At 35.9% G+C, this 23,317-nt stretch overlaps 2 protein-coding genes across 8 annotated transcripts in view; both read left to right on the forward strand.

The window, feature by feature from the left end:
* Positions 1-17,104, forward strand: part of RANBP2 (RAN binding protein 2) — an 83,312-nt gene extending 66,208 nt beyond the window's left edge. The window contains exons 21-29 of the mRNA XM_040623675.1: positions 1,701-1,871; positions 2,514-2,606; positions 3,120-3,298; positions 8,927-9,131; positions 10,368-10,469; positions 13,939-14,084; positions 14,783-15,056; positions 15,189-15,523; positions 15,898-17,104. Of these exons, the coding sequence (XP_040479609.1) occupies positions 1,701-1,871; positions 2,514-2,606; positions 3,120-3,298; positions 8,927-9,131; positions 10,368-10,469; positions 13,939-14,084; positions 14,783-15,056; positions 15,189-15,523; positions 15,898-16,203 (1,811 nt within the window). The 3' untranslated portion in view covers positions 16,204-17,104. The remainder of the gene's footprint in view (positions 1-1,700; positions 1,872-2,513; positions 2,607-3,119; positions 3,299-8,926; positions 9,132-10,367; positions 10,470-13,938; positions 14,085-14,782; positions 15,057-15,188; positions 15,524-15,897) is intronic.
* Positions 17,105-19,534: 2,430 nt separating this feature from the next.
* Positions 19,535-23,317, forward strand: part of CCDC138 (coiled-coil domain containing 138) — a 162,476-nt gene continuing 158,693 nt past the window's right edge. For 2 of the 7 annotated variants that reach the window (XM_040623677.1, XM_040623678.1), the window contains exons 1-3: positions 19,542-19,725; positions 20,862-20,919; positions 22,785-22,908. In XM_040623677.1, the coding sequence (XP_040479611.1) occupies positions 19,633-19,725; positions 20,862-20,919; positions 22,785-22,908 (275 nt within the window). In that variant the 5' untranslated portion in view covers positions 19,542-19,632. Of the gene's footprint in view, positions 19,726-19,759; positions 20,021-20,861; positions 20,920-22,784; positions 22,909-23,317 lie in introns of those variants that run through there. The other 5 variants (XM_040623679.1, XM_040623681.1, XM_040623684.1 and 2 more) reach the window with 4 other exon arrangements.

The following is a 23,317-nucleotide window of genomic DNA, read 5'->3' on the forward strand; positions in this document are numbered from 1 at the left end:
GCCCTTTACTCAGTCACAATACTAGCTAAAGAAGCTTTTAACCCTCATTCTTAAGGATGTATTCTTTGGGAAATGTGAAAAGTGTGGACTTTTTCCTATAAATGACACATACTTGCATGCATACTCTGGGACCCTAAGTTAAGAATCCCTGGCCTAAGAGCAGATATGTAGGACAAAGAACCTTATTCTGTTTCAAGTCCAAGAATGTCACTGTCCCAAAGGACCTTAGAGATGGAGGTTTCAAACACAAGGAAACTGAGGCCTGAGCGGGCTATCTGAAATTCCCAAGTTGTCTTTACCAGCTAATAGCAGAATTGGAGTAAGAATCTATATCTTAAAGAGTATTGTAATTGATACGATGTTTTTCTAATTAAGGAGAGTAAAAGGCAAATATAACATTGTAAAAGGGCTCCAGTTATCTAGATCAGATCAAATATGACCTGTGTATGTAATTTAGAATTTTCTAATAGTCACATTAAAAAATAGAATAAAAAGAAACAGGTGGGAAAAAAAGCAGGTGAAATTAATTTTAATAATCTATTCAGTTACATTATATCTGAAATACCATTTCAAGTTCTAATCAGTATAAAAAATAATGAGATACTTCATAGTCTGTTTTTTTTTTTTTTTTGGTACAAACTCTTCAAAGTCCAGTGTGTTTCTGTTTTTGTTTTTGTTTTTTTTTAAGAGAGAGAGGGAGAGCCAACAAGAGTGTGCTTACAAATGGGAAGGGCAGAGAGAGAGTGGGGGAGACAAAGAATCTCAAGTAGACTCTGCACTGTGTGTGGAGCCCGACACAGGGCTCAATCTCATGATCCCGAAATCAAGACCTGAGCCGAAATCAAGAGTTGGACAGTTAACCAGCTGAGCCACCCAGGTGCCCCCAGCATGTATTTTTATACTTGGAGCAGGACTCAGTTTAAACTAGCCACATTTCAAGTGCTTCATGGCCACATGTGGCTAAGATACCATATTGGACAGCACCAGTTGGTACACGATTTGTTTTATCTGTTCCTTTTGCCGGATATTTCTCTTTATAGACCACAGTGTATTTTAAGAATCCCTTTTTTCTTTGTGTTTTGCTTTTTTTGTTGTTTTTCATCTATAAAAATCGTCTAAGATTCTTACAGTATTACTTACCCCTAGGATAACAGTGGTTTTAATTTAGTTTTATATGTTATCATGCTTGGAAATATGCAAAACTGGTTGTAACTCTGATCACCTGCCATCTTTGGCAATTGGTAACTTTCCCTTGTAGGAACTAATCAAGGTTAGCTTTGCATTACTTTCATATTTATACTAATCTTTGCTTATGATTTCTGTAAGTTTTTTTGGTTGTTGCAAATGCATGGGTATTTGGCTAAACTGTTGTTTGGTATGCCAAATATGGTTATGGCAGCACTATTTAAATACCTTTTACAATTATAGCCATTAAAAGTAATTTTTTTCAATGATCAGTGAGTAAATGGCAGTATTTTTTTGGTTTTAAATAGATTCTGTGTTCGCTAAGGGTTTTGACAGAACGTTAAATTAGGCTTCTAATTCTTCACAGAGCTCTGTCCACATCAGAGTTTATGTTTTTTCATCACTATGCTATTTTAACCTAAAGATAAGTTCCATGGTTTTGTTTTCAGTTACGATATTGATGTTAATACCTATTTAATATCTTGTCTTTATAATTTTTTTGACTTGTTTTATAGCAAAAGAGAAGGAAAAACCTGAAGATCCTCCCTCAGATGATGATGTTCTCATTGTATATGAGTTAACACCCACCCCTGAGCAAAAAGCTCTTGCAAGCAAACTTAAACTTCCTCCAACTTTCTTCTGCTATAAGAATAAACCAGATTATATTAGCGAAGAAGAAGAGGATGGTAAGTCTTTTGTTATTTTAAACACATTCTTTTCATGCTTAGTAATGGGGGTTATGGTTAAATTCTTTTAAGTCTGCCTCTTAGAACCCTTATAGGTAGGATATTTATTCTCATTGTATGTGTTGTAAATAGTCAATGGATGTAATGATTGAAACAACTGCATTTATTAAGTGAGGATTTTGTGGATGGCATCCATAAGCTGAGCAGGCATTTTGAGACTTGAAAGCAATCCTAATTTCCTTGTTGACTTAGAGGGCTGGGAGAGTAATGAGACAGGTGGGTGTTTGATTATGGAAAACTTTGTGAGCCATATCAGAGTCTTTAAGTAGGGGAGTTCCATGCTCAAAGTTTCAGTAGGACCAGTTGAGTTTAGTGGTGTAGAGGATTGGGTTGTGGGATGTGGAGATTGGAAGATGAGCTAAAATGATATGGTAGAGTAGCTCAAACAAGAGGAGAGCCTGAATGAAATTTCTGTAATGACAGGGAGGCATTAGGAATATAGAATTGGCAAAATTTTGTGTTCTTTCAACATGGGGAGTAAGGGAAAGTATGAAGTTGAAGGATAATTCCTAGATTTCTGGCTAGAAAAATTCTGAAACTTATTAGAAATTACTTGTTTAATAAAATCAATTAAACTTTAAGATGAAGATTTCGAAACAGCTGTCAAGAATCTTAATGGAAAACTGTATCTGGATGACTCAGAAAAATGTAGACCATTAGAAGAAAAGCTAACAGGTATGTTAAAGTTACTAATTATAATGCTCTTACAAATTTTATTTATTCATTCATTCATTTGAGGGAGAGAGAGAAAGGGAGGGGGAAGGAGCAGAGGGAGAGAGAAAATCTTAAGCAGGCTTCGTGCCCAGTGCGGAGCCTGATGCGGGTCTCAATCTCAGAACCCTGAGATCATGACCTGAGCCGAAATCAAGAATCAGATGCTTAACCAATTGAGCCACTCAGGTACCCCACTAGTTACAATATTTTAAAAAAATTTTTTAACAGGAATCTTCTAATCTGATCATTTTTATAATTACCAGTTTTACTTATATACTATTTCTTTGGTGTTCTAAAATATTTGAAAATAATATGAAGTGTAAAACATTGTTTTCTTGGTGATCCTTGTTCTCCATTACCACTCATAGGTATTGCTATCTGGGTCTGTAATCTGTAGATTATATTGAGAACCATTTTGGAGAGTAGTTGGACTTCTTGTAACTTTCTTTTGCTTGTGTTCTGTGGGATTTTCAGATAATGAAAAAGAATGTGTTATTGTTTGGGAAAAGAAACCAACAGTTGAAGAGAAGGCAAAAGCAGATACATTAAAGCTTCCACCTACATTTTTTTGTGGAGTCTGCAGTGATACTGATGAAGACAATGGAAATGGGGAAGACTTTCAATCAGAATTTCAAAAAGTTCAGGACTCTCAAGTAAGAGCACCCATGTGTTGTGGCGAGAAAATGGATTAGGATCTACCAATCAGCTTTGACCAGAGAAAGAGGAATTTTGTTCTACATAGAGGACTGTAAAGGTTCACCCCCTATGTATATGTTGGATTTTTGTGGGGATGGGAGAGATGGACTGAGCAGATATCCCTAGGAGTGTTTACCGCAATACTAAGAATGATATTAAGTAATTCATTTTTCATGAAGTTGGTTTATTCTGTGGTGGGCAGAGTGAATAGGAAATAACATTTGAGACCTAGTTCCCTTGGCCTATACCTTACTTTGTCAATTTCATGATTTGATTACTTTTGTAGTGATAATTTTAGTAACTATCAACACCTTGGTTATCTTTTTTTTTTTTTCTGATTGAGGTTTGTAGTTTTTATTTTGTTATATTAGTCACCATACAGTACATCCCCAGTTTTTGATGCAATGTTCTATGATTCATTATTTGCGTATAACACCCAGTGCACCATGCAATATGTGCCCTCCTTAATACCCATCACCGGCCTATCCCAATCCCCCAACACCTTGGTTATTTTAATTTGTATTCCACAGAAAATAGAAGACAAGGTCCCTGTCTAGTAATTGTTTACAATCTAATATTGGCATGTATTCACAATGTTCCCGCCCCCTGAAGTAATACTGTTTTGTTGTTCTTTTGTTTTGTTTTTGTTTTTGTTTTTGTTAGAGATATGGTTAAAATGAAGTAGAGCCCTGGAATTAGTTACACACGTATTGGTTTATTTAAAGGCTATGTGACTAGAGAGAGATGTGGTGTAACACATGGACCGAGTCTATAAGAAATTTATTGTTCTTCATAATCTGAGTGAGGAGTCTAGCTGGCCACCTGGGATGTGTAGGTTTAAACTTAATTCATCAGTACACATATAATTAATGACCATGAGCTGATGTAATGATACCACTTTCTCATTTATAACCAAATAGATTTATTTGTGGAAATCGGAAGTTTTTGCAGCAGTGGCCTCACCATGTTCAGTCTAAAGTGTATTTCAAATCACTCAACAGTTTCCCTGGACTCATTGGAAGTACATGGTATTTAATGGCTGTTACTTTAATTCCTAGCTGCTAGAGGCTTTATCATGTAGTTAGTCATTCAACAAGTACAGTATAGTCATATTAATAAAAATTTGGATTATACAAAAATTTTTTTTTAAAGATTTTATTTATTTATTTGACAGAGAGAGAGACAGCCAGCGAGAGAGGGAATACAAGCAGGGGGAGCGGGAGAGGAAGAAGCAGGCTCGTAGCGGAGGAGCCTGATGCGGGCCTTGATCCCAGGACTCCGGGATCATGCCCTGAGCCGAAGGCAGACGATTAATGACTGAGCCACCCAGGCGCCTCTATACAAATTTAAACAGTGATTTAAACATGGTCTCTTATGTGCAAAACTTACAATTAGTTATTGATTTAAAATTTATTTTAGAACTTTAAAACTGAAAAATAATTTCGGTATTGATGCACAGACTGAATTGTACATCATTTATTCTTTTTCTACCTTGTGGTGCCACTTTAGCTGGCACACAAGGACTTGGTATCTTTTGGCAGTATTTTGTGAACCACGCTGTCTTATAAGAGTTGAAATACCTTATTTGAGGTGACAATTGTATTATTTTAAAACATTCATCGTTGTTTTAAATTAAAATATCCTGTAACACTCTCATAGTGTTCATTAAATAGTAGTACTAGTGGCTATCCAAAAATACTTTTGGTACCAAAGTTAAATATGATAAATCTCTATAAAGGTTGAAAAATGCCACAATAAAGTATACATTTTGGAGGAGAGCAGGTACCCTTTGAAACACAGAGATGAAACAAAACTAAAAACCATTAAAGCTCTAAAATATGCTCTGAGAGATGTAGGTTTACACTCTCGGAATGCATTGTTCCTGCTTTACCTTCAGTTTAATTCATTTTGAATATGATATCCATTGCATAAAGTGCCTGTGTACTCTGTTTATAAGCGTTTACTGTGAGCTAGCACTGTGCTGACAATCGGGGATACAGTATTGAACAAAACAGAAGTAATTTGATTTGTTTGTGTTGAGTTTTCCATTCAAGGACTCTAAGGTGAGGCTGCATTAGGAACTGAATTAAAACCCCTTCCCCTCACCCAAGCAATCTAGCCTACTTTTTTTGGCTAACCTTTATTGTGATATAATTCACATACCATATAATCCACCCATTTTAAAGTATACAATTCAGTGGTTTTTTTGTATATTCACATGGTCGTGCAACCATTACCACAATCAATTTTGAAGAGTTTCATCACCCCAAGAAAACCTTTAACCTCTAGCAGTTACCACCCTTCCGCATTTCCCCCTAGCTCCTCCAGCCCTGGAAACCACTGATGGACTTTCTGTCTCTATATGTTTGCTTATTGTGGACATTTCATATAAATAACTCATGATGATATATGGCATTTTGTGTCTGGCTTCTTTGACTTAATGTTTTCAAGTATACCTACATTGTAGCATATATATGCATTTATTGATTTTATGGCTGAATAATATTCCATTGTATGGATATACCACATTTCATTTATCCATTCATCCGTTGATGGCCATTTGGGTTGGTTTTACTTTTTGGCTATTAGGAATGATACTGCTGATAGCATAAGACATTTGACACATAGAGTGAATTTTCTTTTCCTTGTGCTTCGGGTATGTTAAGGACTTTGTTCATTTGTGGTAATTTTTTTTAATTTATAGAAGTAAAATTCACTTTTTGTTGTGTGTGTATGTGTGTCTGTTTTCTCCAAGTTTTTACACCTGCCTGAATTCTTGTAATTCCCACCACAGACGGGATATATAGAATAATTCTAACACCGCCCCAGATTTCCTTCATATCGTCCCTTTGTATTCAGATTTTCTCCTACCTATGTCTTTTAGCAACTGTTGATCTGTTTTCGGTTTCTATATTTTTGCCTTTTCCAGACTACACATAAGAATGAAGTCCTACAATATATAATCTTTGAAAATGGCATTTTTCACTTAGCATAATGCCCTTGAGATTTGTCCCAAGTTATTGTGTGTGTAGTAATAGTTTGTTCCTGTCTGTTCCTAAGTAGTGTTCCATTGTGTGGATATATCACAGTTTACTCGTTGATCCATGGAAGATTGTTTCCAATTTATTTTGCTCTTTTTCTAGTTTCTTAAAGTGAAACCCTGAAAGACTGATTTAAGACTGTTGTTCATTTCTAGTGTATTTAATGCTGTTAAGTTTTTTTCTAGGAACTGTTCAGCTCCCTCCCCAAACTTTTACTATGTGGTATTTTCATTTTCATTCAGTTAAAAATATTTATTTTCCTTATCTATTCTTTTGATACATGCATTAGATAGTATGTTGCTCCCAAATATTTGGTGATATTCCAAATATCATTCTGTTATTGATTTCTAGTTTAATTCCATTATTGTCTGTGAATATATTTTGAGTAATTTCAGTGTAGGCTTAATTAAGGCTGTTTTGGTGATTGTTGTGCACTAGGAATGTGTAGTCTGCTCTTTTGGGGTAGTGTTCTATGTTAATTAGCTCAAACTAGTTAGTTGATGCTGTGTTGTCCAAGTCTTAATATATCTTTGACTAATTTTTTGTTTCTTTGTTCTTTTTATTACTGAGAAGACTGTTGCTAGGTATAATTGGAGATTTGTCTGTTTCTCCTGTTAATTTGTGCTTAATGTACTTAGTTAGAAAGTGTTCCCTCTGCTTCTGTCTTCTAGAAGACATTGTAGGAATTGCTATTATTTCTTAAATGTTCGATAGAACTCACTACTGAAACCATTTGGTCCTGGAAGGATGTTAATTGATTGGTGATACATTTTCTTTAATAGGGGTAGGCCTATTCGGATTATCTATTTCTTCTGTGAGTTTTGGTAAGTTGTATCTTTCAAGGAATTGGTCCATTTCATCTATTTTATCAAATTTGTGGGTATTATGGTGTTCATGAAATTCATTAAAATTTATTACCCTTTTAATATCCATCCCTTAAAAGTGAGTAGTGATGGCTCTTGTTTCATTGTTTTTTTTTTTTAAGATTTTATTATTTATTAGAGAGAGAGCATGAACAGGGAGAGCGGCAGAGGAAGGGGGAGAAACAGACTCCCCACTGAGCGGGGAGCCACATGAGGGGCTCAATCCCAGGACCCCAGGATCATGACCTGAACGGAAGGCAGACGCTTAACTGACTGAGCCCCCCAGGCGCCCCTTGTTTCATTTCAGATATTAATAATTTGCATCTTCTTTCTTGTTTTCTTGGTGAACCTACCAGGGGTTTATCGGTTTTTATTGATCTTCTAAAAAAATCAGCTTTTGATTTTGTTGATTTTTTTCTCTATTAATTTCTTGCTTTATTGATTTCTGCTATACTTTTCATTTTTTCTTTTTGCTTTAATACTATATTGCTTTTTGTTCTCTAGTTTCTTAAGGTGAAAGTTCTTTGATTTTAGATCTTTTTTTTCCTTTTCTTAAAGATTTTATTTTTTTTTGAGAGAGAGGGAGAGAGGAGGAGCCCAGGGGAGAGGCAGAGGGAAAGGGAAAAGCAGACTTCCCACTGAGCAGGGAACCAGATGCGGGGCTCAGTCTAGGAACCCTGTGATCATGACCCCAGCCAAAGGTAGGTGCTTAACTGACTGAGCCACCCAGGCACCCCATTGATCTTCTTAATATATGCATTCAGTACTGTATAAAGTTTCCCTTCCTTGCTTTTGTTGCATTTTATAAGTTTTGATAAGTTGTTTCATATTTAAAAATATTTTTAATTTATCTAGAGACCTTTGGATACATGTATTATTTTAAAAAGTGTGTTGTTTAGTCTCTAAATATTTGGGATTTCTCTAGCTATATTTCTGGTAATAATTTCTAGTTTAATTCCTTTGTGGATCGAGTATATACTTTGTTTGATTTCTGTCCTTTTGAATTTGTTGAGGTGGCGTTTTGTGGGCCAGAATGTGGTCTTTTTTGGGTAAATGTTCCGTGTGAGCTTTCTGTTACTGTATTTTTCAGTTATAAAATTCCCACTTGACTCTTTTTCTACCTCCAGTTTTTTTTTGCTGAGAACTTGTTATCTTTTCATTTGTTTTGAAGAGTATTTGTCCTTACATCCTGGAGCACTGTTACAATAGCTTCTTTAAAGTTTTTTTCTGATCAGTCAATACATGGTTCATTTCATGACATCCCCCACCCCCTGGCCAGGAAGAGTTGGCTTTTTTTGGGACTTTTTTCCATCTCTGTCATTGGCAGCTTCAGTTTTGGAGCTGCTCTAGCACCCAGGTTGGAATATAGGTTGGTGGGGAAGGAAAAACCCCGGGAGGTTCTTACCACCAGTTTATACCTCAAGTCTTGGAGTTCTTAATCCTCCTGCTTTCATCCACCTTTCAGAGGCTTTTTGTACTTGCTTTATCTGTTTCAGTCCAGTTCATTCGTAGGCATTGGGAAAGATAGGATGGAGCATGGAATGGGAGAGAGAGGGTGAAGTGTGCTTATTCCATTTTGTCCAGAACACCCAAGTCCTCAATTTCTTTTAAAATAGGGTATGTGATCCGTTTTGTCAGTCAGTATTTAATGGCATGGTTATTTGTTACTACTTCTTTGCAGAAATCCCAGAATGCGGAAATAACTAGCACGACTGACAGTGTGTATACAAGTGGGACTACAGTGACTGTACCATTTTTATGTAAATCTGAAGAACCTGATTTTATTACCAAATCTGTTAGTTCACCACCTATTTCTTCTGGAACTGTGGACAGACCTGTAGATTTGTCTACTAGAAAGGAAAATGATGCAGATTCTACAAGCCAAGGTAAAATTTGATATGTTTATAAAAAACCTTCTAGGCATACATTATATAAGGTGCACCTACCTACATGTGTGTTTGAGAAAATAGACTCAAATGTCAATTCTAAAAACTCCCTTCCCTTAAAAAACACATTTTGAAATGTATAAAAGGGCATGAGATATTTGTAATAATAACCAGAAAATTATACTGCCTTGTCAACAAAGATAATAAACATGTATTTTTATTGTTAGAATTATAGTTATTAAGGAATATGAAGCATTGTGACTCTGACCTTTCTACCTGAGAATAAATGACAGTAGTTTTGTTTATGTGGAGATTTTCTTTGTGATAATGGTCTCATTTGAATATTATATGAATTATCATTGAAGTATATTATAATTTATATATGAAGTAATTGTAGATATTACCATAAGGTGGTTAAATTTTTGATACTACTTCAATGTCTTTTTCTCTACCTGCTTCATTAAATTAATCAGTTATAGTAATTAAGATCTGATATGCTTTCCTCCTTGTTTTTCCATTTCAATTGATCTTAGAAGGGGGGAATCTTTTATGATTATATTCCTTTATAATTGCTTGTCTGTATTACCTAATTTGTTTCAGAAGTAGTCTTGAATAATGCATAGTTACTACAATTATAGGCACTTGAGAGTCTTAATATGTTAGAAGAGGAAGTAATTTCAGACCTAAAACCTCATATGCTTTCAGATAATGAAAGTAAGGCTTTAGGACTCTCAGAGATCATGTAGCTACACATTGTCAGAATTAAGACCCCCAAACTCCTGGTGACCGTAGAAAAGTAAGCTGTTCATTTTTCGTGAGCTTATTTAGAATAGAGAACAGAAAAATTCTTTTATGTAGATCTTTCCTAAAACCCTACCTGCGAATGAATGTTAGTTTTAGATTATAGAAGACTCTATAAAGCAGAAACTGTATAGCTCTATTATCTGGCTTAGTATAGATCTACATTTCATTTTTAAAAAAGATTTTTGGTATGCTTTTTGTGTAGTTTTCCATGAGAATAGAACCTGTAAACTTAATACTGAAGAAGTTCAAAACTGGGTGTATTTTGTAACTTTTCTTTAGAGAAATAACTGGAAGACAGACACTGCACACCACACACCCAACCCCTTTGGTAGCATAGAACATCCCACTCCCATTCCCGCTGGGTCCTGGGTAAAGTTTTGATGTTCATTATATATTAAATGAAATATTAAATTATTCTTTTCCTTTTGCCAGTGGAAAGCAAAACAGTTTCATTTGGATTTGGCAGTAGCACAGGGCTGTCATTTGCAGACTTGGCTTCCAGTAATTCTGGGGATTTTGCTTTTGGTTCTAAAGGTAAGATCAGGAGGAGAGATTTTAATGATCATGTTACAGAATCAAGCACAACTGAAGAACTAGTCCTTTGCCACAGTGTTGTGACTAAGTTGGACATTTCTTCCGTCATCTCCGCCTTCCATTTTGTTTAGAGTTTTAATAAGGAAGGGCTTCTGTATTTTACTATTATTTTTGACATTTATTAATATAAACCATAAAAATTTTCTTTTAATTCACTATAAATCCTATTGATAGTCTTCCCCATCCTGAAATGTAGAACCAAAAGTTTTGGAATTACCTTGATTTTGGTGCATTGTTCTTTTAATTATACTTTTGGATTTGGTTTTTGTTTTTATTTCAAGATTTGTGCATCTGTGTTTTTTAAGGAGATGATTTTATAGTTTTCTATTTTTCTAGTTTCCTTGATTGAGTTTGAATATAAGGGTTGTGCTAATTTATCATGATAAATTTATGGTTGGTGAGGTTTCCCATCTTTTTCAGTGGTTTTCTGTTTTTAGTGCATTTTGTATCATTTGTAGCAAATAATACATAACTTGATTGTTTCAAGTTTATTGGCATATTACTTTCTCATTCTTATAATGACTTTCACGTATCTGATTATAGCACCACCTAAGTTGTTCTTATACAAGATGCTTGATTTGTGGAATAAATTTTATTGAAGATATATACTTACATGATTTATCTAATTCATAATAGTGTTCTTCCCTCTCACATGCTTACACTTGTTTCACAGCACCCTCCACTTACAGAAGCACATGTAAAACTTTCAGAAATTACCTTCAGGTATTTTTTGTTATGCTGGAATTCATAGCTTCACTGATGTCAATTTGCTTTATTTTTGTTTTAATGCCTGAAGTCAGAGGATAATAAGCCCTATAGTGGTTATAGTTACCCACACACACACAAAATTTCCAAATAAGTCGATGTGTTAGGTTGCTTGTTATTCAGTGTAACCTTTTCAAAGTCCTCTATCCCTACTGTGCAGTTAAGTGTGAAATAGGCTAGACTCCAACCTCATGACATTTACTCCTTATCACCACTCGTCATTTTTCAGTGAGACGATTCACCAAGCTCTTTGTTCAGCTACCTTTCTTTCTTTGTTTTGATCTTAGATCTGACAGGAATTTGTGCTGCCTTTTCAAAGAAGTACCTTTTGGTTTTGTCAGTTCTCCGTTTGTTTGTGTTTTTGATTTATCTTTAGATTTTGTCATTACTTTTCTTTAAATTAGTGTTTTTTTTTTTTAAGAGGTCGTAAATGTCACCAGGATGTGGGTATCGTTTTTTTTTTTCTTTCTTTCTTTCTTTTTTTTTTTTTTTTAAATAACTTGTTCCTGGCATTGTATGGACCTTTCTGATTTTAAATTTTTTGTTGTAGTTGGTTTTTTAAGTTCAGAGGAATCTTTTTTCTCCTTGTTAACTTGCATATTCTTTTTTCTGTGGTGATTCTTTTTTTATCTGTTCATTTTTATTGTGATTTTGTTTCTTTTTTTTCAAAATTCATTTTCTTTGCAAGTTCTATTCACGTAGGTCTGCTAATCATTCCATGTCCGTTGTGTAATATTTAATATAGAAACTAAGAGAATAATAAGGGCGTTCCTGTTTAGAAATCACCTGCCTTTGTCAATAATCACTATTTTTATCATATTTCCTTCAGATTTTGTAACGTTTTCATTAAACCTGGACACGTAGTGGAAGTCTCCTATGTACTATTACCTAGAACTGTTATTGTGAAATTGATATTATTGACATGTGTATCTTTATATTTTTACTGTAAAATTCTTCCTCCTGGTCTCTTCAAAGCAGTGGTTTTCAGAAAACCCTTGGCTTCGTATTAGAATTTCCTGGGAGGTTTTTTGTTTTTTTAAAAAAACACCTATTATATTGGGTTCTCTTGGGCATGGTAGCCCAGGCATTGATATCTTAAAAAAGTTCCTGTGTGATTCTAATAATTTGTTAAGAACCATTGAGACATTTTGGAATTTTCTTCCATACCTCTCCTAGGGTCTTTGGGGATAATTAAAAATTTTTCTCTGCTTGGGAGTTCCTGAACCAGTTTTGTTTTCTCTTCTTCGTTTTTTGTTTTTAAGAGAGAGAGATCGGAGGGGCGCCTGGGTGGCACAGCGGTTAAGCGCCTGCCTTCAGCTCAGGGCGTGATCCCGGCGTTGTGGGATCGAGCCCCACGTCAGGCTCCTCTGCTATGAGCCTGCTTCTCCCTCTCCCACTCCCCCTGCTTGTGTTCCCTCTCTCGCTGGCTGTCTCTATCTCTGTCAAATAAATAAATAAAATCTTTAAAAAAAAAAAAAAGAGAGATTGGAGAGAGAGAGTGTGTGTACACATGCAAGTGGGGGGCAGAGTGAGAGGGAGAGAGCATCTTAGCTTCACGCCCAGTACCAGAGTCTGTTGTGGGGTACGATCTCACAACCCTGAGATCATGACCTGAGCCAAAATCAAGAGTCAGTTGCTTGACTGAGCCACCTAGGCATCCCTCTTTTGCAATATCTTCCTAAGAATTTTTGTCTTCTGTCTCTTTTTAAAGTTTTTTTTTCCTGTTTTTTTTTCTCCCCACTAAATCTGGCTTTGAGGGAGTTACTGTTAAATAGATACTCATTTTGTGCTCTCTTCAGGGTGCTGAGTTACTTTTTGAATGATCTGTGATATTTTTGCCTTCTTAACAGTTTTTAGCACTGGATGTAGGTAGAATTTTCTAAGGTAGTGATTCATCAACAAGTGATGAAAAGTTAAGAGGTGTTTCTTTCCTCTAGGATAGTGAGGAATGTATTAGCAGGCTGGGCCATCTCAGTTGAGATGGGGATGAAGAAGTAACTAGTTTTCATCTTCTTCAAGGTGTAAGAGAGAGTAACAGTCTTTGTTTCTATGCATGGGAACAGGGAGTCTTCAGCCCTAGTAGCCTACTATCCCTTGAAGATAGCTGGAGTCAGTGAGCTTCTCCTGGTGCTACCATCTACCACCTGGCCAAGAAATCTAAGCTGCAACACAAGTTACTTCAGGAAGAAGTTGAGGTAGAAAAGCTATAAACATGTGATTAGGCTTCAGAAGTAGCAAGTGTCCCTCTTTGAGAGGACATTTTTAGGTTCAGAAGTTATTTTTCACATGTTGATAAGTATTTTATGAAGTTAAAATTACCATTGGAGCTGAGCTAATTTTTCAAAGTTCCAAGATACGTATTTTTAAGAACATGTTTCATTACTGAAAGTTCTTGGGTAATTTAGTAACATGAAATTTGCCTAAGGTTCAGATGATCTTATCTTTGTAGCTCAAAGCATAAACAGTACTAAATGTACTGTGTGCCCACTATATGAGTTAAACTTGTCAGAGTAATATAATTTTAAGCATTTTTACTAAAAGTATATGTCATATCATTGGAAATTATAGGCCTCAAGAAAGTAACGGGGATTAAAAGCATATAAAATTAGATACCACTGTTTAAATATCCTAATTTATTCATCAGATAAAAATTTCCAGTGGGCAAATACTGGAGCAGCTGTGTTTGGAGCACAGTCCACGAGTAAAGTTGGCGAAGATGAAGATGGTAGTGATGAAGAAGTAGTTCACAATGAAGATATCCATTTTGAACCAATAGTGTCATTACCCGAGGTAAATATTAAAGAATGGAACGCTTACTAATAATTTCACATTTTAAGTTAAAAACTTGACGTAGACTTGACTTGTAGGACTAATTTTGTTCGCATTTCTTTCAGAATATTTACCCTTCAAATGGAAGCTTTTTATTATTTATTTTATATATATATAATAGATATATATGTACTTTATATGTTATATATATATATATATATAAATTCTACATGAAATTGTTGGGAAGAACTATGTTTTTCCATATGTTTTTAGAATATCTTGTTTTCATAACATAATTCTGGGAGTAAAAAAGTATCCAATCTCTTACTTGCCAAAATTCTTTCAATAAAAAGTTAACTACATTTGCTGGACAAGAATGGTATTTTAGGCAAATTACTTTGTCAGTTTTCAACTACAATCAGTAGTTAATATTTCTCTTTAACAACACTTTTTGAAACCTCTTCTGTCCTATAAAAGAATGTATTTACTTTCCAAAAGGAGGAAGAATACTATATAAGAGGAATAGTCATGACAGATCATTACTGCTTCATCCAAATCAAATATATTCCTAGCCCTGGGATATTACCAGTTATCTTGATACTGTAGTTCAAATTCCATTAATGTCATTGCAAAGACAATATCATGAGGAATTTGGATCTTTGGAATTTGTTATGTAATATGTTAAAAGCAGCAGCTTATAATTTTATCTGTTGTCATAGGTAGAAGTAAAATCTGGAGAAGAAGATGAAGAAATTTTATTTAAAGAGAGAGCCAAACTGTATAGATGGGATCGAGAGGTCAGTCAGTGGAAGGAGCGTGGTGTAGGAGACATAAAGATTCTTTGGCATACAATGAAGAATTACTATCGGATCCTAATGAGAAGAGACCAAGTTTTTAAAGTGTGTGCAAACCATGTGATCACAAAAACAATGGAATTAAAACCCTTGAATGTTTCGAACAATGCTTTAGTTTGGACTGCCTCAGATTATGCTGGTGAGTTCTACATTCAAATGCTACTTTTCACTTTTTTGGACTTTTCTAAAATCCATAACAAATATATAAGACAGTTTATAACCTTTATTTTAATATTAAGGTCCATCCCTGTGTTGTTTTGTTGTTTAATAGATGGAGAAGCCAAAGTGGAACAGCTTGCAGTGAGGTTTAAGACCAAAGAAATGGCTGATTGTTTTAAAAAAAAATTTGAAGAATGTCAACAGAATTTATTGAAACTCCAGAAAGGACAAGTATCACTGACAGCAGAGTTATCGAAGGAGACAAATCCTGTGGTGTTTTTTGATGTTTGTGCGGATGATGAACCTTTAGGACGTATAACCATGGAATTATTTTCAAACATTGTTCCTCAGACTGCCGAGAACTTCAGAGCACTCTGCACTGGAGAGAAAGGCTTTGGCTTCAAGAACTCCATTTTTCACAGAGTAATTCCAGATTTTGTTTGCCAAGTAGGTATTTAATTGTATATCACAGTTGAAGTCTAGAAAAGTGAACTATACTAACTTGGGAAATTTGAGTGTTTCTCTTCACCTGGAATTTTCTTAAGATTTCTTTAGCTTTTTTGTATATTAGTTGGTGTCACCACCGAACTTCTGTCCCCACAAAAACTTTCAACCTAAAATGATTCAAATTTCTAAGACCTTGAAACATGCTAGAAGTTGAAGGTTTCGGGAAAAAGACCTTTTCATTTTTGTCTTTCAAAAATGGGTATTTCTTAGTTTTCAAACCACATTCTCAAGGGAGCTGTTTTTAGGACTAATGTGTAGTGATAGATCTGTGTCTATTTTATTATTTTATTTTTTTAATTGAAATCTTCTTTCAGGGAGGAGATATCACCAAACATGATGGAACAGGAGGACGGTCTATCTATGGAGATAAATTTGAAGATGAAAATTTTGATGTGAAACATACTGGTCCTGGGTTACTGTCAATGGCCAATCGAGGTCGGGATACCAATAATTCTCAGTTTTTTATAACACTGAAAAAAGCAGAACATTTGGACTTTAAGCATGTAGTATTTGGGTTTGTTAAGGATGGCATGGATACTGTGAAAAAGATTGAATCATTTGGGTCTCCTAAAGGGTCTGTTAGTCGAAGAATTAGTATCACAGAATGTGGACAGATATAAAATCATTGTTTTTCATAGTAAATTCTACCTGTATAAACAGTTGAATTGAAGCTTAGCTGTTGTGACAATATGGTAATTATGTTCAGCTTTTGAAAATGGACGTTTCCAATGTATAAATGTAAAATTGCAGCTTATAGCTGTTGTCACTTTTTAATGTGTTATAATTGACCTTGCATGGTGTGAAATAAAAGTTTAAACACTGGTGTAAATCAGGTGTACTTGTGTTTATGTACTCCTGACATATCTGTATTAAAATGGAATAATACTAATCTTGTTAAAAGCAATAGACCTTCTCAGACTATTGAAGGAATATGATATATGCAATTTAATTTTACCTTTTAAGATATTGGACTTCCTGCATGGATAAACTTAAAATTTGAATAAAGGGACCACAACTTGGATAATTTTTATTTTAGATTTGAAATATATTTGGTAATTTTAATGATTGGTGTGCTCATTTATGCATAGAGACTCACTTATGAATGGGTAGAGCCACAGAGGGTAGAGACTTAACCAAAGTGCTCTTCTATAATCCTTGCACCTCCTGTATAGTTAAATTAACTTTTAAGTAGAGTACCTTCTTTTCTTAAAATGATATGTAGTTTCCTGTGCCCTTTCAAAGGTATTAAATTAATTTTTACATTTTAAACAAGTATTTCCTTAGTTTTTTTGTTGGTTTTTGTTTTTTAACTTTTCTGTCATCTGTTTCTACTACCTCAGACTGCAGCTTGGTTCTGATAGAACTTGAATTTTTCCTTGCAGTTATTGTGATAAAGTATGACTATTTTAAAAAGGTCTATACCATGTTCTTTGGTTAAAGATTTGCTTTATACTAGATTGTTGCAGTACCTTTTTCTGGTGAATTTTGTAGCAAAAATAAAGTGACAATTGTTAACAGCCATGACATTTAAAAAATTTATTACTTGTGCATCTAGTTGTTTGTTCATTCTAGAGCCAAAGTAAGGAGGACAATTAAAGTTCTGTAAATCAGACTGCCACATATTTCCAAAGCTCCCAAGAAAGCGACTTCTTTTCAAGTTTGGTACATACACACAAAATTTATTTGGAAATGACTAGTATCAAAAGTTAGGCAAACTGCTAAAAAGGCCGCAGAGGGGCGTGGCCAGGGGGAGAGGGGGAGATGTTCTCATCATCCTATTGAATATAAAGCTACAAAGAATCTAGAGCACAAAATTTTGTGTATTCTGATTACCAACAGTGACTGCCTTCTACCCTCCTGTGTTCTTCCCATCTCATTTTGTTTAGTGAAAGACAGTGGCATTATTCCGCTGTTTGGGGATTTGGAAATAGGTTATCATATAATACCTGTTCAGCCACCAGATAGAGGAGGAGGGGGATGTCATGTGTGGTGTGTATAATGAGTGATGGAATACTGTAACTAAATCCACTTGGCCACAAAGCTAGGTAACTGAAATAAACCTAGTCCACTGTATCAGTTGAAATTACCTGAACCTTAAAGAACACCATGGACTACATATATGCACATTTAATATTAAGAATTGGCTTCTTTGGAGACCTGTGTCATATAAGTTGATATAAAGTGTGTGGTCGTTTTTCAGCTGGGACAGCTCATGCCTTTATCATAATTTTAGAATAAATTCCAAGTAAAGGCAAGTGTACCTTAGATAGAGAAATCCGGTTACACTATTTTCTGTGCTATCCTAAAACATTAAGACTATGAACTAAAGAGTTTTAAAAGTTAATGCTTGGACCAAAATTTATTAAACAACATGTAAACTGTTTTCCAGCATTAGTATTCCAAAGATGATTCAAAGATGGCTTGGGGCATTAATGACAAAGACTTAATGTCACATTTCAGGAAAGGACTTTGTGATTTCTCTTTGTTATTTAATTGCTAATGTAGTATAAATCGACAACGACATGTACTTTTTCCCCCAACTGGCTCGACTTTATATTGTCTCATTAGAAATCTGTTTAAAATAGAGTATAAAAATTATTTGTACAAGAAGTAATATTTGATGGCAAAGAGTATTGGTATAATTTTCAAGTAACTACTTTATTAAAATGATCTTCTAAAACTTTGGCATTTGAAGAACTTGAAAGATATTCCAGAGAATCTAGGATTTCTTAGTCCAGACGTGCTGTTGAACATTCACAATTTAGAAAAGTAAAGGATCGGGGCGCCTGGGTGGCACAGCGGTTAAGCATCTGCCTTCGGTTCAGGGCGTGACCTCGGCGTTGTGGGATCGAGCCCCACATCAGGCTCTTCCTCTATGGGCCTGCTTCTTCCTCTCCCACTCCCCCTGCTTGTGTTCCCTCTCTCACTGGCTGTTTCTCTCTGTCGAATAAATAAATTAAAAAATCTTTAAAAAAAAAAAGAAAAGGATCACTAGTTTAATTGTATAAATGAGAGAAATTAAGTGGTTATTCAGTTACTCCTTTCAGTTAGGCTCTGTTTAATAGAGGATTTCGGTTGGTATACCATCCCAATAAATATTGAGCACCTGCAAATGTTTGGCCCTGTTCTAGGTATAGGTATTGGGAAAAGCCGTTAAAAAAAAAAAAAAAGTACATGCTCTTACATTCATTACATTCGTACAGGGAACTTACATTCTAATACCGGTTTTTAATACACATATGGAACCCAGGTCAATGCAAGGGAAATGAGGGAGTAGTCCTTTTTGAGCATTCTTTGCAGTACGATATGTTCTTGATTTTTGCCTCTTTTTAGTTAGTAAAAGCCATTACGTTTTTTTATTTTCGTATGTCCAAACGCACCCTAAATACACGTAAGCTGTATTAGAGGCAAGAGGGGGTTGCCACAGTCAAGTTCGGACCATCCTGGTGACGCGTCGTCTGTGGACGTAGCGTGTGCGCATTCCCACATGCATGCTAGGCGCACAGGTAACGGAGAAAATGGTGTCTTCCCGTGAAGCCGTGGGAGTGCCTGAGGCTACGGCTGGGCGAGGCCCTCCTGTGAGGGGCCACACCTGCTAAGGTGTCTGCTGGGGACGATCCTATTTTTCGGTGCCTTGGACACGACCGAGGAAAACAAGCAGCAAAAACTTTTTAAGACAAAAGATAAAACGCCATTTATCAGCCCGAATAACTCAGTAGTAAAAGAATTAGTCATTAAAAACGTTTGTAACAGTATAGAGAGTGAGAGACAGGGACTCCAACTTCGGCGCTTCTCCCTCGCCTCCGCCTCTGGCGGCCCCTGGGCTCCGCTTAAGCGGCCGCGCTCCTGGGACCACCCCCTCCCCCCCACCCCCGTCCCCGCCCAGGTCAGGCTCGGCCTCCTTGCGCTTCGGCGTTGCGCTTGACCCCGAGGGGGGGGGCGTGCCGTGCGTCCCGTCGCCGTTCCGTTACGCGAGCTCCGCCCCTGGGCGCCCCGCCGCCTTGTGTTTGAAGCTGTTCACCGGGAGACAACGGTGGCATCGGCGCGCCATGGAGCCGAGGCTAGTGAAGCCGCCGGGGCAGGATTTGGTAGTGGAGCGTCTCAAAAGCCGCTACGGATTAGGGGGCAGCCGCTTCGCCGAGGTGAGGGCTCGCCCTTCACCTCGGCCGGTCCCTGGGTCCGCGGGCCAGTTCCTGCAGGTGTGAACCAGCTCGCCCGGCAGCGGCGTCCGAAGCCTCCGCGCCGGGGTGCGGAAGGCCCCAGGCGCCACTCTGCGGGCCTCGAGCCGCTCTGCCGGAAGCCGGGTTAGCGAAAGGTAGCCTGAGGAGCGGAAGTCCTTCGTGGCCGCGGATGCTCCGTATGCGGGAGAAACGAATTCTATCAGGAAAATTCCTTCACCATAAACTCTTGAAGGTTTACGATGTATCAGACATGGTGGTATGACACTTTTATTTACGGTGACTTGTGTGGAGTTCAAAAAGCAATTTTAATTCCTTTAAAAACCTTCCTATTTGGACGTAATTCCAAACTTAAAGTTGGAAGAATACAAAGAACTCCTCTGAACACTTTGTTTGGCTTCACCAGTTGTTAACATTTTGCCACATTTGCGTTATTATCTTCCTAGTTTTGACTTTACATACACAGATTTTCGCCCTGAACTGTTGAAGGGTGACTTGCAGGCACTGTGATACTTTTATCCCCAAATATAAATACTTGATTGTATTTTCTAGGAATAAGGATATTCTCTTATATATCCACAGTAACGAATTAAAAGAGACTTACCGTTTATACAATAATATGTAATGTATAGTTCATATTCAAATTTCACCAATTATCTCAATAATGTCCTTTGTAAAATTTTTTTCCCGGTGCAGATACAGTCTAAAAATGAGCATTGCGTTTGGTTTTCTCTTCTGTTGCCTTTATTCTGGAACAGGTTCTTAAGTCTTTGCCTTTTGTAATGTTGGTATTTTTGAAGACTAGGACAACTGAATTTCTCTGATGAATACACCGTATGATTAGATAGATACGGGTTTTATGCATTTTTGGCAGGAGTGATGTATGCGTTGCTCCTGTTCATTAGGAGGCATGTGATGTTGCTTTGTCCCATTATTGGTGATATTAACTTTGACCGCTGGGTTAAGGTAGTGTCTATCAGATTTGTCCACTCTACCCTTTGTAATTATCTCTTGTACTTAATATATTATTTGTGGGGAACTCTTTTGAGACTGTAGGTTGATTCTTAGTGTATAAATTAAATACGTCTTTTTCTTTTAAGTATGATTTTTCAGGTTTTGATCAGGCTAAATGGAAGAGAAGATCGCTAACCTCCCCAGGTAAGCTGATGAAGTATTTTGTACATTTGGAGGTTTTAACAAATTTAATTTGAGAGAAAACATTTTAAAAAATGTTTAGGCTTAAGACTAAGTGCTAGATATCTTGTGATACTAAGCTTTTTTCATTTGGGTAATGAACTAATAGTAATCAAGATTTTGGGGGTAAAATCAAATTGAATGAATTTTTTTTGGTGTTTCAGTCACAACATTTTTGCCTTTAAAAATGTTAAAAATTAAACAGTATATTAGGTAAAGAAAACTAATTGCTATTTTTTTAAGGCATAAACTTTCCAAGTTACAGGGGTAATAATTGTTGCACTGGAAGGATTTATCAAATGTACTTGATAAAGATAATTATAATGTGAGATTGGGTGGGTTGGAACATTATGTGGTAATTTGAAACTAATATATATAGCTAATTAACCATTAGTCTTTTGATTTGTTGATACTTCTTCAGTGATATTTTTACTAGTAAGTATAATCATCAAATTTTGAGGTGATGTCAGCAGAAACAGTATCTTTAAAAGTTTATCAGTTGGTAGATTAGAGGATTTCATTTTTTTCCAGTTTATTTCATTTTGAAATTTTGTAAACACTTCCAAAACATTCCTTCAGTATGAAAAAAAAAAAAACCCGGTGATTACTGAGTCTAGTGTCTTAAAAATATCTTAAAATCGTATTCTAGTTTTGAAATTTGCCCTCAAATTTCCAACTTTTTAAAATATAACTAAAAAACATAGCCCATTTAATTTCTGATGGGGTAAACATGCACGTAGAGAGGGATGCATACATTTCAACGACATGGATGGAACTGTAGGGTATTTTGCTGAGCGAAATAAGTCAGAGAAAGACAAATACCATATGATTTCACGCATATGGAATTTAAGAAACAAAACATGAATATAGGGGAAGGGAAGGAAAAATAAAATAAGATGAAAATTGAGAGGGAGGCAAACGATAAGAGACTCTTTACTATAGGAAACAAACAGGGTTGCTGGAGGGTGGTGGGTGGGGGGGAAGGGATAATTGGGTGATCAGCATTAAGGAGGGCACTTGACGTAATGAGCACTGAGTGTTATATGCAGCTGTTAAATCACTAAGTTCTACCTCTGAAACTAATTTTTAAAAAATCAGATAATTCCAAAAAAATTTTTAAAAATATTTCTAAATTTCTTATTAGAGAAGCTCTCTTTGCCTTTTAGTCACTGAATTTAGACATAGGCTAATAGTCTGTTAAATGTTTAGTGTTTAGGGGCGCCTGGGTGGTGCAGTCAGTTAAGTGTCTTGACTCTTGGTTTCGGTTCAGGTCAGGATCTCAGGATCTTGTGAGATCAAGGCCTGTGTTGGGCTCCATGCTCAGCGCAGAGTCAGCTTGAGATTCTCTCTCCCTTTCTCTCTGACCTGCCACTTGTACTCTCTCTGTATCTAATAAAAAGTTTAGTGTTTAAAACATATAAAATTATAAAATGTTTAATATTTGAGGACTGATGAAATATAATGATTAGGTAGAAAGAAAACTGCTTTCTGAATTTTAATCTTTCCATTTGCTGGTTCTGTTACTCAGATAAATTCATGTAACTTCTCTGGTCCTTAGACTTTACATCATTAGGGTGAAACACACCTATTTTGCTTACTTCAGAGTAAGCTGGTTGTTGCTAAGATCGAATAAGGTAATAAATGAAAGAGCATTTTGAAATCAGTAAAGTGCTATATAAATACAAGATTTGATGCCTGTTTTCTGAAGTTTGCATTACAGAAACATACAGATAAGAAATCATTAGGTAATTTTGCTGCCTTACCTTTAGAAGCCTAGAATGAGATTAGTATCTGACTTTAGTAATCTCTGCTATTTTCTTTTTTGTCAGCAGATGATTTGGATATCTTCTCATCTGGAGATAAAGTGGGTTCATCATTAAGATGTTATTCTGATGAAAGAAAGCATTGCACAACACCTCTTTGTAGTTCATTCAAACGCTTAAATGTGAATTGGTAAAGTACCTTGAATCCTTAGTATTGCTCTCCCTTCGGTATCTAAAAAAAACTGAGAGATTAAAGGGTGGATTGTTCATGTCTTTGCTTTTTTTTCTGAGAGGAAGTACAAGCGGTCTGGAGCCCGCTGAATGGTTGAAGAGACTGATTTATTAATTTTTACTGAGAATCTCCGTGGTAAAAGCATAAACCTAGCGTTACGTTTGGTGGTATAATGGAAAGTTATTTATACAGTATGAAAGATGAACAATTATTTTTATGGTTGTTCATCCAGGACCCAAATGAAGACCCTGCTCCCTTTTTTTTATTTAAAGGAGCTAGGATAAAAATGAATGCAAGTGTGTTAGACGGAGATATTTCACTCAGCATCCATTGTGTGTCTACTAGTGTGGTAAGTTGTATTTTAGGT

This window comes from Ursus maritimus, unplaced genomic scaffold, assembly GCF_017311325.1.
Source record: "Ursus maritimus isolate PB19 unplaced genomic scaffold, ASM1731132v1 scaffold_6, whole genome shotgun sequence".
NCBI lineage: Eukaryota > Metazoa > Chordata > Mammalia > Carnivora > Ursidae > Ursus > Ursus maritimus.